At 44.2% G+C, this 13,467-nt stretch overlaps 1 protein-coding gene across 2 annotated transcripts in view; it reads left to right on the forward strand.

The window, feature by feature from the left end:
* The window catches only part of LOC130113195 (CREB3 regulatory factor-like), a 35,958-nt gene that overhangs the window by 9,924 nt on the left and 12,567 nt on the right, over positions 1 to 13,467 (forward strand). For both annotated transcript variants that reach the window (XM_056280747.1, XM_056280748.1), the window contains 3 exons: positions 1,486 to 2,299; positions 7,103 to 7,279; positions 9,057 to 9,246. In XM_056280747.1, coding sequence (XP_056136722.1) covers positions 1,486 to 2,299; positions 7,103 to 7,279; positions 9,057 to 9,246 — 1,181 coding nt within the window. The remainder of the gene's footprint in view (positions 1 to 1,485; positions 2,300 to 7,102; positions 7,280 to 9,056; positions 9,247 to 13,467) is intronic.

Consider the following 13,467-nt stretch of genomic DNA (forward strand, 5'->3'; position numbering starts at 1 on the left):
GTGGGGTAATTGGCCAAGTTCAATTAGGGGGGGTTGCGAGGTGGAGCTGCCTCGGGTTGATTTGTCGGTCCAATACATCCCCGAGATGCTCAATCGGATTAAAATCTGGAGAATTTGAAGGCCAGGGCAACACCTTGAACACTATCATGTTCTTCTAACCATTCTCGAACAATCTGCAGTGTGGCAGGGTGCATTATCCTGCTGAAAGAGACCACTGCCATCAGGGATTAACATTGCTATGAAGGGGTGTACCTGGTCTGCAATGATGTTTAGATAGGTGGCACGTGTCAAACTGACGTCCACGTGAATGGCCGGAGCCAGGGTTTTCCAGCAGAACATTGCCTAGAGCATAACACTTCCTCCACTGACTTATCGCCTTCCCACAGTGCATCCCAGTGTAATCACTTCTCCAGGTCAACAGCGTACACGGCCATCAATGTGATCTAAAACAAAATTGGACTCATCAGACCAGGCAACCTTCTTCCACTGTGCCATGGTCCAGTTCCAGTGCTCTGGATAGGGGGTCATCATGGGCACTTTGCAGCTACACAGCCCCATACGCAACAGGGTGTGATGCACCGTGTGTTGTGACACATTCCTCTTGTAACCACCATTAAAATGTTCTTTGACTTATGCCACATTTGACCTTCTGTTGGTTCAGACCAGACAGGATATCCTTCACTGCCCTCACTCATCAATGAGCCTGCGGCGCCCAACACCCTGTCACTGGTTTGTGGTTTGTCCTCCTTCAGATGTCATTAGGTACTCAACACTGCTGACCGGGAGCAACCCACAAGCCTTGCCATTTCAGAGATGCTCTGTCTGACCCAGTCGTCTGGCCATAATAATTTGGCCCTTGTCAAAGTTGCTGGTCTTTACTCCTGCCCATTTCCACTATATCCAACATGTTGACTACTAGAACTTATTGTTCACTTACTATCTAATTTATCCAGACCTGACATGTGCCCTTGTTTGGAGAAGATCAACGTTATTCGGTTTACCTGTGAGTGGTCATGGATGTTTTTGCTCATCAGTGTAAATTTTTTGGTGCAAATTGCTGTGAAGTCTGTCAGAGCTGAGTAGTAGTCACTTTTAATTTCCATGCAGGAGTGTGATCTCTGGCATTGGAGCAGAGTCCTTGGGGGCCTATAGCAGTGGCCATCAACCTTGTTTTGCTTAAAGCCATTTAGATGCAGGCTTTCAATTTAACTTTATGGCACACCTGCAACGAGAGATAGTTGAGATACTTAATGGAATGAGCTGGTTTAATGTCTGGTTGGACTGAAAAGCTAAATAAACAGTCCTTTGTGGCACATGTCCACAATGCAACACAGTGCATGGATGGCAGGACCTAACATTCTGTGCAATGAAACAGTAGATGATACATGTCCCTTTTGAATAAAAAAGGCTTGTTTTGAACTCTGGTTTAAAAGCACATTAAGCGAGTGTTTGTTTTCTCCACATTCACGTGTATTCCACCTTCAGAGCGTTCTCCTGATGCTGGGCTCCCCAGCGACACCACGGAAACGGCCCTTTGAGTTGCTAAGCGACCTGGTGGATGATGGTGGCTTTGGCGAGGACCTGCACCCAGAGCGCTGGGACGTGTCTGCGCTGGATGAGATGGCGCGCTACACCAAATTGGGCCTGGGGGTTGGAGGGGAGCTTGCCTGCTCGGAGGAGGCTGTTCTCATGGGTCGCTGGGGCCGTAGCCATGAGGAGGAAGATGAGGAGGAGCGGAGGAGGAAGAATGTCAAGGTGCAGATACACATGACGCCACCCCTGCATGGTCCCCTCATCGAGGAAGTTCAGCCCAGTGCCACCGAGAAAGGGGAGGGGCTCATCTCCTCTACCACAGTGACAGAACATGAGCCCAGTGTGGGGGCAGCAGGGCGCGAGGGACGTGTTTGGGGAACCGCAAGGGCACGTGCGATGGAAGTGTATCAGGTGGAGGAGGAGGTGTCGGCACAGGGGGCCATGGCCTCAGGGTCGACCCTTGAGCACTGCAGTGAGGAACACAACTACTCCCTGGGCCAGGGAGGGGAGCCAACAGCAGGACCCAGCCACAACTCCCACATCCAGACTGAGCAGCCACCAGCAGGAGAAACACCGCGAGATCAGGGGGGCCGAGAGGAGAGCCAGGGGAAAAGTGACATAGAGTTGGAGGAGGAAGACGATGAGCAACAGGAGGTGGAGGAGGAGGAGAAAGAGGAGGAGGAGGAGGAGGAAGAGGAAGAAGAGGAGGGGGCAGAGGAGACAGCAGTAGAGGCCGAACTTTCCAGTTTCTCTGAGACAGAATGCGGTGAGTGTTGAATATGCAGTGAGTTTTGAATCTGTTGTCTTCTGTATCATTTTGTTTCTGTTACACCTCCAAATTGTTTTGTGGTGAAGCAATCTTTTCTCCCTGCACTAAACCTATAAATTCCACCCATTTATGAAAGAAAAAATAGTTTTTGTTCAAGCTCGTTTGTTTTAAAAAAATTAAAGACTTACATTTCTCATGGACAAAAGTATTCACCCCTCATAGTTTGTAGGTGGGCCTTCGGCAGCAACTGGCCTGTAGGAGCCTGTTAGATTTTGCAAATTTTGCCCATTCCTCCATGTTAATTTATTCTGCTCTGCAAAATTAGATGGGGAGCATAGGTAGACACCAGTTTTTAGGTCATACCACAGATTTTCAATTGGATTACCATTTAAATCTGGACTATTCAAGAATTGTAACCTTTTTTAAGACATTCCTTTAGTAGTTTACTTGTGTACTTTAGGTCATTGTTCCATTGGAACATGAATTTTCATCCCAAATGCAGGCAATGCTGCCCTGCTGTTTGGTTTTACACCCCCCCCTCATTAAAAAAACGTTTGTTTTATATTTGATTTCTACTTTATTTATATTCTTGTCTCTATTTTATGCTCAGTTACTACCAGTACTGATATCTTGGATGAATTCTTTGCTGTTTGCATATCAAGCACAGGAAAGCATAGCATAGAAAAGTCACTTTTTGGCTTGTTATGCTTTTTGGCAATGACTCAGGATGTAAAGCTAGTTTTTGGATGGTGGATCAAATAAATATGCGCTTTCACACCCAAGAGAACATATATAGTCATTAATAGCCCATTGCAGCTTAAAATTGACACTAAATGTTTTTATTTTCATTTATTTCAGAAATACTTGTTGTGAACAGTAGCAATATATTTATTCAATATATTTTATCAATGTCGAAATTCCACTACAGAAAGACATCGAGAGAAAAAACGAAAACACGTTTGAGATAAACTTGATGATTGTAGTCAGATGAGGATTAAATTCCTGAAACCTCACACAGGAAAAGATTGTTTGCACCAACTGTCCATTATGGCCCAACACAAACCAGAACTAGCTTTGGTAAAACCAGTCATAATGGCAAAAAAGTGGCTTTAGTGTGCCTTAAAGTAGTGCAGTGTGTCCCCAGCCTTTGATGGAGGAATCTCAGGCGTCTTGCAGCAGAGTAATGGAGAGGTCCCTGGCAGGCCCTCACTGACCTTTCTCTCTGGGCTCATATTTCTACTGTCGCCAGACGGCCATTGTTGTTCTCTATTGTTGCAGCTGTGTGTGTGTGTGTGTGTGTGTGTGTGTGTGTGTGTGTGCGTGCGTGCGTGCGCCTTTCCAACCGAGCTATTCTTACCACCCTGGGCCCAAGGAGATTGTGGGAGACTGAGTAATAGGTGGTAAAGTGCTGGTTAGTTTGTGGTGTGTGTTTATGTATCTATACGTGTGTGTACCTAATGTTTGTGCCTGTGTGTGCAAAAAGGCAGTCTGGGAGAAAGACGGCACAGGTTTAGTGAATCCTTTAGACACAGCGCAGAGTTTTTAACCATGTGAGACTGAGTGCACATATGTAGAGAGAGAGAACAAATAAGTTGAACAAATCCATTAGACTCAAGAGTCAAAGACTGTGTGTGTGTGTATTTTTGTACATCTACATCTACATGTGCATGTACAACATGGAGATAGAGTGGGAAAATGAGGGAGTGAACGATGACAAGTGCACCGTCTGCCAGCTGGACCAGGCAGAGCTCTGTTGTAACTACAGGATCAATGATTCCCTGTTGGCTGAAGTACCAAAGTGAGAACAGCCAATAGGAGGTGGTAGTAGTTGTAACATGTTGTAACGTCTTAATTAGCTTGTTTTTTATGGTCATTCTGAGTCCTTAAAATGTGTTTGTTGTTGCTATATCTGGACCTGGGGGCTTGTTGCTTTATCATTACCTACAATTGGGATAGGCAAATCTTTTGCAAATTCACTAATCGACTGTAATTACTAGTGTCAATAGCAATAGCGGCGTGGTGATGTGAATGACTGTTAAAGGGAAGTAATCGTGAGGAAACTAGTTTATTCATCCTCCGTGGAGTGCAAAAGCTTCTGCATCGCTGTCAAGATATTTTGTAATTATAGATGTTTGATAATTGTGCTCGAATGTCAATCTCAATGACGTCCCTTTTCAACTCGTAGTCTATTAATCACGAGTGAATTTAATCATGTAATATCTTTTTTCTTTGGTAACATGAGCAACCAAAATGATTAGATTGATAGATATGATGTTGCATGAGCTCTAAAATTTTTCCATGAGCTCATTACATTAGGCAAGAGCCACAGAATTATAAAAATGCTGACATCTTATAATGCCAGTAAGAATCCAAATATTTACCTATGGCAGAAATGGACGACATTCTTGCAACAGTTCCTGCTTTTTTGATTTTTACTTTGTTGTTGTTGATTTTTTTCATAAACCTAATCCACCTGTGCCCTTATAACAGTCCTATAGCAGTGATTCCAAATGTCTGTCCCCTGTTTCGCCAAAAGCAAAAATCCATGATTTCTCTGATCATCTGTTCCTCTGGTAGTGAGGACTACAAACAAGGTGTAGCAGCCATTGTGGCTGTTGTGCCGTCAGCTTGGCAGTAAACAGTTGCCACCCTTGTAAAAATAGATCCTGGGACCAAAGCTAACACAGATGGTCTAATGTATTACAAACTACATCAGACTATATGGGAAAACTGTTGTACAGTAATATCGGATGTAGAATTGTTAGATTAGCTGTCCAACAGAAGTATCGCCACGTTGTCATCAAGTTTGAATCTTTTTTCCTGTTTGAGTAGAAAGGAGTTTGCCACTCAACAAGTGTTCATCCTACATGGTAAAAAGTCACAACAGCAGTATGTAGAGAGTCTCTCCAACCATGGTAAAGATGTCAGTTAGTATTATGTAACCTGACTCCAGAAGAAGGATCTCCTGGATTGCCACCTTGGTGTGATGAAGAAGCTTGCGTGTACCAATGATCCCAAGAGCTATGCCGTCTAGAGCTTGGCTCCTGGTAAGGTCACCCAAGGCGGATAGGTCAAGGGGGAGGTTCCAGATGAAACGTGATCCAACAAAAAGACCTCAACGGCAGAACTGGTGGAAGATGTCTCCAGGTTACAGTGCCAGTGAAGGTGGATGAAGGCTGCAACAGATGGTGGTCCCCAGTCGTCTTGGTTCTCCATGCCATTGGACTCTGGCCACCCCCTGCCGTGTGGACTATGTGGTGGCTGCAAGCGCATCAGCCTCTCCACATAAAAAACTGTCACACGTAGGCGTCCTCCCACTATGCAGCTCCAGGATCGGCCTCTACTCCCACCTGAAGACCCAGAGGGGCCCAGAAGGAGGACAGTCATACTCGACCCTGGGTGACCGCCAGTGATGAACCTGACTCCATGGTCCAGATGGATAGAAGAACTATTTATGAGTGGAGAAAAATCCTATATTTCAATTTTAAACACATCAGTGCAGTAGTTAGCTACCCCTGAACAGGCGTTGCTGTTGGTTATGACTTAAGGCTTTTCTTTCCATTTATGGTTTGTCTGCCTGTTTGTCTTTTTATGTGCTGCTGTTGCTCCTTGAGATTGGACAGGCTGTGAAACAGGCTGAAGCTGGTCCTGAATAATGGCTAGTTGTTGACATTAGCCATAGGTTCCAATAGCTGTGTTGTATTTTCTTATAATCCCCCTTTTCTGTCAGACAAACACTGGATGTTGTGGACTGTTGAGTTTGCTCTCATCCCACTGGGGGAGCTCTGCATGCTGTGTTATTTATGATAGCTTTATTGATGACTTTCTGCATTTGAAATTTATTATTTGACATATGTCTGTGTTTTCGGATGGGTGTGTGTCTGCGTTTTTGTTGGCATTGGAGTATATGGGTGCATTGGTGGTATTTGAAGTGTCTTGCTGTTGCTGTCTGAATGTACATATTAGTTTGAGGCCCCAGGTTCAAGGCAGGATTTCACACTGAACAAATTTGAAAGACAATAGCTCGGGTGTAGCGATAGGCTCAAGGAATCACAGATGCATTTAGGAGCGCACCACTTAACCATAGAGAAAAGTTACGGGAGATTTTTGTCTTGTGTATGGGTATGCTGTCATTTGTTGTTTGTCTCAACTGAGCAAGATGCTTCACAAAAATGTGATCCACAGGCGGTCAGGAGTTTCAAGTCCAATCAGATTCCAAGATTACTTCTGTCCGAATAAAGCCTTTTTATTTGTAGTCTCCTGTTAAGAAGGCCATGTGGGCACATGAAAGATAAGGAGTATGTTGATTTTTTTTTTCCCCCATAAGAGTTGGGCCACATTTTTCTACATAATCTAATTTTATTTCAGCGATCTATGGGTTAAATTGCTCTTTTACATGATATCATGAGACATTTCCAGGTATCAAAATCAAGTGAACTTTAGTGAAAATTATACATGGTTAATACTCTTATTCAGAATGACCAATAACAAATGAGCAGTTTCCTTGACCTACTTCAGGATAACTTGTACGTATACATTTTCTCTTACTTGTATGTAAACTTGGAAATTTTCTTAATAGATTTGCTCTCAACAGCTCTTGTTATAATTTGTGTTTCATCAACCTACTAAGTGAGATTTCTTGTCCTTACTTATAACCCAGGCTAATAAAAACTGATCGAGTTGTAACAATTTATAGATTTAAAGCAGGGGTCATGCATAAGCAAGTAGGTCTGTGTATTTGTGTGTGCATAAGGCAGATGGAGTTCAGCTCATTCCTTACAGTGATGTCATTTCTTCCAGAGGTGGAGATAGAGCCAGTCAAGCAGCCAGGTGAGCGTCCTCAAAAACGTCGCTGTTTCTGGGAGTACCGGCGTGCTCGTGAGTCAGCCACCAAGAAGAAACTGGCCACCGGAGAGGTCCGCTGGTCCTTGTCCTGGAGCTCCAGTACCCTACCAAGTACACTGTACCGTCGAGAGGGTGAGTACACCAACCACTGTTCTACATTATAATAAACGGTGGTGCTACAATCAACAATTACTTTGATTATTGATTAATTTGTTGATTATTACTTTAATTAACTCTGTTTTGGTAAATGACATATCCATTATCTTCATTCAGTTTAAATGTTTTAAAATGAATTTAATGGGTTGACTGAAGGCTGAATCTTTGAACTAGTTAGTTGAACCCAAGTCAAAAAAAAGAAAAGAAAAGAAAGAAAAGGGCAGAATAATCCCTTTGAGTTGGTGTGCAAGGGTAGAGCAGTCTACTTCTCCCTTGCTAGTTGGAAATTTGTTTTTTGTTTTTTTTAGGTTATTGTTACAAGACATGACCTGACATGTAGGTCAGGTGAATCGGCTGTACTAAATTGCCCCTAGGTGTGAATGTGTGTGTGTTGTGTGTGTGTGTGTGTGTGTGTGTGTGTGTGCGCGCGCGCGCGTGTGTGTGTGTGTGTGTGTGTGTGTGGGCCCTGTGATGGTCTGGCAGCCTGGCTAGGGTGTCTCCCTGCCTGTTGCCCAATGACTGCTGGGATAGGCTCCAGCATCCCTGTGGCCCTGAGAGCAGGATAAGCCATTTGGATAATGGATGAATTAATTGAAAGGAAATGAATGGATAAAGCGGTGCACTGATGAAACTTTTACAAAAATATAGAGCAGGAATTGCTCATATATTTTGTGACAGACAGAAAAAATAGTGAGTTTTGTCAATTAACACTAATCAACAAAAGTGAAAAAGAAAAGATTTGTCACATATTGGACCAATCAATAGCCACATGATGTTGGTTTCTCGTATCACTTTATAACATGACATCTTGTCATTCAGTTTCTTGCAATCAAAGGTGTTTCCAACCAAACCAGTGTTATTTTAGTATGGTCTGATTGCAGCCGCGGCAAGCCGATCCTTGTCCTGGAAGCATAGGAATGCCCACTGAGGCATGTTTTAGGGTTAAAGTTAGCTCGCAGTTAGAGAGTGCTGTCATCATGTTGACCAATAAAATTGATCTGAAGGGCTTATAAAACTACTGCTGGACATGGTTTGCGCGCTCCAGGTAATAGGTGCATGACAGGAACAACTTCTTTGCTCGTTGGTTGATGGCAGTGCCGGAATTACTCGGACCCTGTTATTGTGCAACATGATGGAGGCAGATTTGCACTTCACAATAAGTCCTATAATGCCCTTTAGTAGCTGAATGTGGTAATATTGGTCATCACAGGCATTAAAAGTTGGCATCAATACTGAAAAATTGCATCACTGTGGCAAATTCAGAGGTCCCTCAAAAGGCCCAACATTTAACCACTTACTTTTTACATTTTAACTAGCTCATGTCCTGTTCAGGCTTACAAAAACATTCCTAATCCAAATCTTGTGTCATTGAAACTACCTTGCTATTTTTCTTTTATACATTCTCTCCCCTTTTTCTTCCAACTTGGCATGTCTAATTCCCTGTACTCCCTAAGGTCCCACCATTGAAAACCTCTCTGCTGGGTGGGGATGGTGTAAACTACCGCACACGCTACTGATTATGTTCCCTTCAATTCCTAGCTAAGCCAGGGGCTCAGACTATGACCGGCAAAGTTCCCAACTTTTTCTTTCATTATTTCTAAAAACAAAAACATCTACTCAGGTCTTTTCTAGTCATTTTACCAGCATAATTTACTGGATGCCACTTTTCAGCTAAGCACACATTGCAGCCCATCGCACAAAAGCACTGCTCACTGTCAAAATCGTCAAATATACACTGTTCTTGTTCCTCCAGGTAAGAAGGGGCACCGCAAAGCCCGCAAGACGGATGCCAGCGACCTGACCCCCAACCCGCAGAAGCTCCACAACATTGGAGAGCAGCTACAGAAGCTCAATGCTGCCATTGATGGCATGGGCCCTGTCAATGAGCTGCCTGCCGTGGCCCGAGCCCGCTCCCGCAAGGAGAAAAACAAGCTGGCATCCAGGTACCAGTTTGCCAGCCTGCTTTGCCTTATGTACAGTTTTAGTACTCTGGAGAAAAAAAAACAACTGCAATGTACTTTCAGCAGATTCCAATGCCAACTATCATGTTACGAACACAAAACAAGACTAAGGGCCCTATTTAAATGGTCTTCATTGCATGGTCTAAAGCGCATGGCACAAATGCATTTAGGACGTGTCCAAATCCTTTTTTGCTAGTTAAAGTGCATAATCTTGGCTCAGTGCATAATCTTGGCTCACAATAAGGCACAAAGGGGTTGATCTTAGTCTTTTAATTAATCATAGCTGTGTTTTGGGCTTAACATGAATTAAACCAATCAGAGTGTCATCTGCCATTCCCTTAAAAAGCAGGTATGCTTGCACCTTGGCAAATTGCTATTTAAACGGCGGATTTGGCAAGTTAGAGAAACAAACGGTTTTCTGCTGAGGAAATGGATCTGCTCATGCGCGAAGCGCATGAGGAGACCATCTACGGGAGCAGCAGCACTCGACCAAAGCTCCCTGAGGGGAAGCAGGCGCGGAAGTAGGTAGTGGTGAGCTTTTCCTCATCTTCTAGCATCACCAGAATGGCTGTACAATGTTGAAAGCAGTATAATGATGTCAGGAGACGGGGAAAACAAAACCTTGCTGCTCACTGACAAAATCAATTGCAATTAACTAATTATGATAAATATTATAACCATTTTGACTCTTTTTAAAAAAAAAAAAATTTCTCCCCAATTGTATCTGGCCAATTACCCCACTCCTCCAAGCTGTCCCAGTTGCTGCTCCACCCCCTCTGCCGAGCCCGGGAGGGCTGCAGACTACCACATGCCTCCTCCGACACATGTGGAGTTGCCAGCCCCTTCTTTTCACCTGACAGTGTGGAGTGTTGTCAGGGGGACGTAGTGCATGGGAGGATCACGCTATTCGCCTTAGTTCCCCCTCCCCCCCCAAACAGGCGCCCCGACTGACCAGAGGAGGCGCTAGTGCAGCAACCAGGAAGCATACCCACATCTGGCTTCCCGCCCGCAGACACGGCCAATTGTGTGTGTAGGGATGCCCAACCAAGCCAGAGGTAACACGAGGATTCGAACCGGCAATCCCCGTGTTGGTAGACAATGGAATAGACTGCTACACTACCCAGACACCCCGACATTTATTTTTTGAATATCGTGATGTACACAATAAATCTTTCATATTGTAATGGTTTTAGTTATAATCTTTGCATGTTTGTGCGCTGATGCGCATCTCTGTTTGTGTAACAAGCAGAGTGTATGCGTGTTGTGAACCCGCCTATGTAGGCTCATCTTACCATCTGAATAATGCGCCCTTTAAATAGCAGGAAAACACTGTGCCACTGACTTTAGACCAGATTTTTATTGGTCAATCGCTTTCCGCTGCCTCACGATAGCAATGTGCCAACAATGGGCCTGACCACACCTCATTTTAAGACCAACACGCCCATGGGCACATAGATGGGTTTAAGTACATCTGCTATTTAAACAATGTGGGCGCTTTGGGGGAAAATGACAACTGCGTCGGTCGGAAACTAGTAATGACACTTGTGCTGTGCTTTGTGCTGGGTGTAAGATAGGGCCCTGAGAGTCTTAACTCCCCTGCTGGCAGGTGTTCACACTGCATCCTGTCTTGCTATGCAGATGCTACTCTTGGTTACCCATTTTAGCACTGGCCCCAGCATTTAACATGCTTAACATGCATAGATTAGGCTATCAGCCACGACACGTCTCACACTCACTGCCTTGATGAAGGCAGCAGTGCATTGGAAATCGTGATCTGAATAAATGCTTCACCTATGATTTTGCTGTGACTAAGAGGTCTGCTGCAACAAAAAATGTACATACATCGATTGCTAACCACAATACAATTTCACAGTCTTCACTAGTTTCACTTTGACATTTGCTGGTTGTACAGAGAAGGCATAGCTGGTATGCACCATGGATGTATTAACAAAACGGGGTACAAGATGGAAAATGGCCACTAATTGGTTTCAGTGTAACTTTAATCACTCAGTACATACATGGTACCTCTAGGTTGCAGTACAACATCTGCAGCGTTTGGCACATGCACATTTTTGGCTTTTATCATGTTTGCTGGTAGAAAGTGAGTACAGGCTCAGACTAGCTCAAGCCAAGCTTGTGCATTTTGCACTCACTCTAGCAGGACTGAGAGACATGTGCTTGGCTCGTACACCGAGATGGCGTCGCATGCAAAAAATGAGTTTTTCTGCGCTCTGAGTAAGTTTTTACAAATAATTGGCCTTCATGGTTTGAAAATTCATAACAACATAAAGAATTGTTTATGACTTTGTATGCTGTTCATGGTGCCCTGTCAACAGTTTTAGAGATGTCCTTTCTATGGGCTGTCAGTGGGGAAATACTTTTTAGGCCACAGGGGAAATCTTTGTTGCAGTTTCGTTGTTGGCCACCAGGTCAAATCGGCAGCAAGGTTGACTACCGTTCGTGGGGGCCTGGCATCCAGGTGATCTGCATGAGTCAGTACAAAACCACAGTCAGGTCCTCTAGCAGTCATTAAATTCTGCCTGATCGAAGTGGTGAGCAGACCGAAAGACTGACGTTGCCATCTGTAGAGCCCCCTGCTATTGCTAGGGGGTTAATACTGTTAAACACAAAATAAAGAAATGGGAGGTTGTATGCTTCTGCAGGCCACCACTGTTCATCTAAGTGTGTTTACTGTCTCTTCTGGTGTCTCGGTCTTATAAAGTTAAGTTTTTTCCCTGACAATCGATCGTTTTTTCTCAATTTAAATCTAGAGATGGCCAGCGAGGGAAGGAAAGGATGAAGGGCGTGATATTTGATGTTAGGAAATGTCAAACTAGTTGCAGCCAAACTGAACTCAGTTTTGATTTTTGATTGTTGTTCTGTTGGTTCTGGTAGTCCTTTCATTTTTGGGGGGGGGGGGATTTTCCCCCTTTTTCTCCCCAATTGTATCTGGCCAATTACCCCACTCTTCTGATCCATCCCAGTCGCTGCTCCACACCCTCTGCAGATCTGGGGAGGGCTGCAGACTACCACATGCCTCCTCCAATACATGTGCAGTTGCCAGCTGCTTCTTTTCACCCGACAGTGAGGAGTTTTACCAGGGGGATGTAGCGCGTGGGAGGATCATGCTATTCCCCCCAGTTCCCCTTCCCCCCCGAACAGGCGCCCCGACCGACCAGAGGAGGCACTAGTGCAGTGACCAGGACACACACCCATATCCAGCTTCCCACCTGTAGTAGACACGGCCAATTTTGTCTGTAGGGACACCCAACTAAGCCAGAAGTAACACGGGGATTCGAACTAGCGATCCCCATGTTGGTAGGCAACGGAATAGACCGCTATGCTACCCGGGCGCCTGTCCTTTCATTTTTAGGCCAAAAAAATCCCATGACAACTTGCCCCCTGCCACTGGAAATAATTTGGAACAGATACTTTATTGTAACAATAGAGAAGGTCAGAGTTAATGTACAGTAGTTTCTTTATGGAAAAGACTTGATTCCCTCTAAAACCAAACTGTGGAAACCAATTCCTAAAATTTTAAGGCATTTGTCAGAAGGCCCTTATTTTGAGTCACTTGTGCTTAAGTATTCGTAATAGTTGTGTTGCACTTGGAAAATAACTGAAATTGCAGTCTTAAGTTGAGCTTGAGTTGAATAGCCCTTACTGGATCCTGTGTAGTGTGCTGGCAGTTGCATGTTTGAATAATGCAGGAAGGAAGAATGGATGGCAGATGAGTTGGAAAATGCTGCAGGTGAGGAAAAAAAGGAGACTGGAGGTCTGAAGTGAATTGGGACAGTATGAGGACCGAGGAGGCGCGTGAGGCAGAATAGGGTCACTTGAAGTTCAGCTGTTGACTGTTAGTGGGAGGAGAAGAGAAATGGTTAAGAGGGGGTGGTTATGGCAATATTTTATTACAAACATGTTTAACATGGGGGGGGGGATGAGAATGAAGGATTAAAAGGCACTGAGAAAGAGTTAATGGACAACTTTACATTAGGCCCATTGCCAACATTGCTTTGCATTAGCAGAAAAAAGGTCACATACGAGTAGCCATTAACTTGCAAATAGTCTGTGGAAAAAACACTAATTTTCTTCCTGGTTTAGTCTTGTTTATCTGCAATGGCAAGTAGATGACATTAAAATACATGCTGTACTTTGGTAGAGTGCACTGTAGTTACAAATCAGTATTTCAAAACAGAATTC

The sequence above is a fragment of the Lampris incognitus genome, chromosome 5 (genome assembly GCF_029633865.1).
Source record: "Lampris incognitus isolate fLamInc1 chromosome 5, fLamInc1.hap2, whole genome shotgun sequence".
Taxonomy (NCBI): Eukaryota; Metazoa; Chordata; class Actinopteri; order Lampriformes; family Lampridae; genus Lampris; species Lampris incognitus.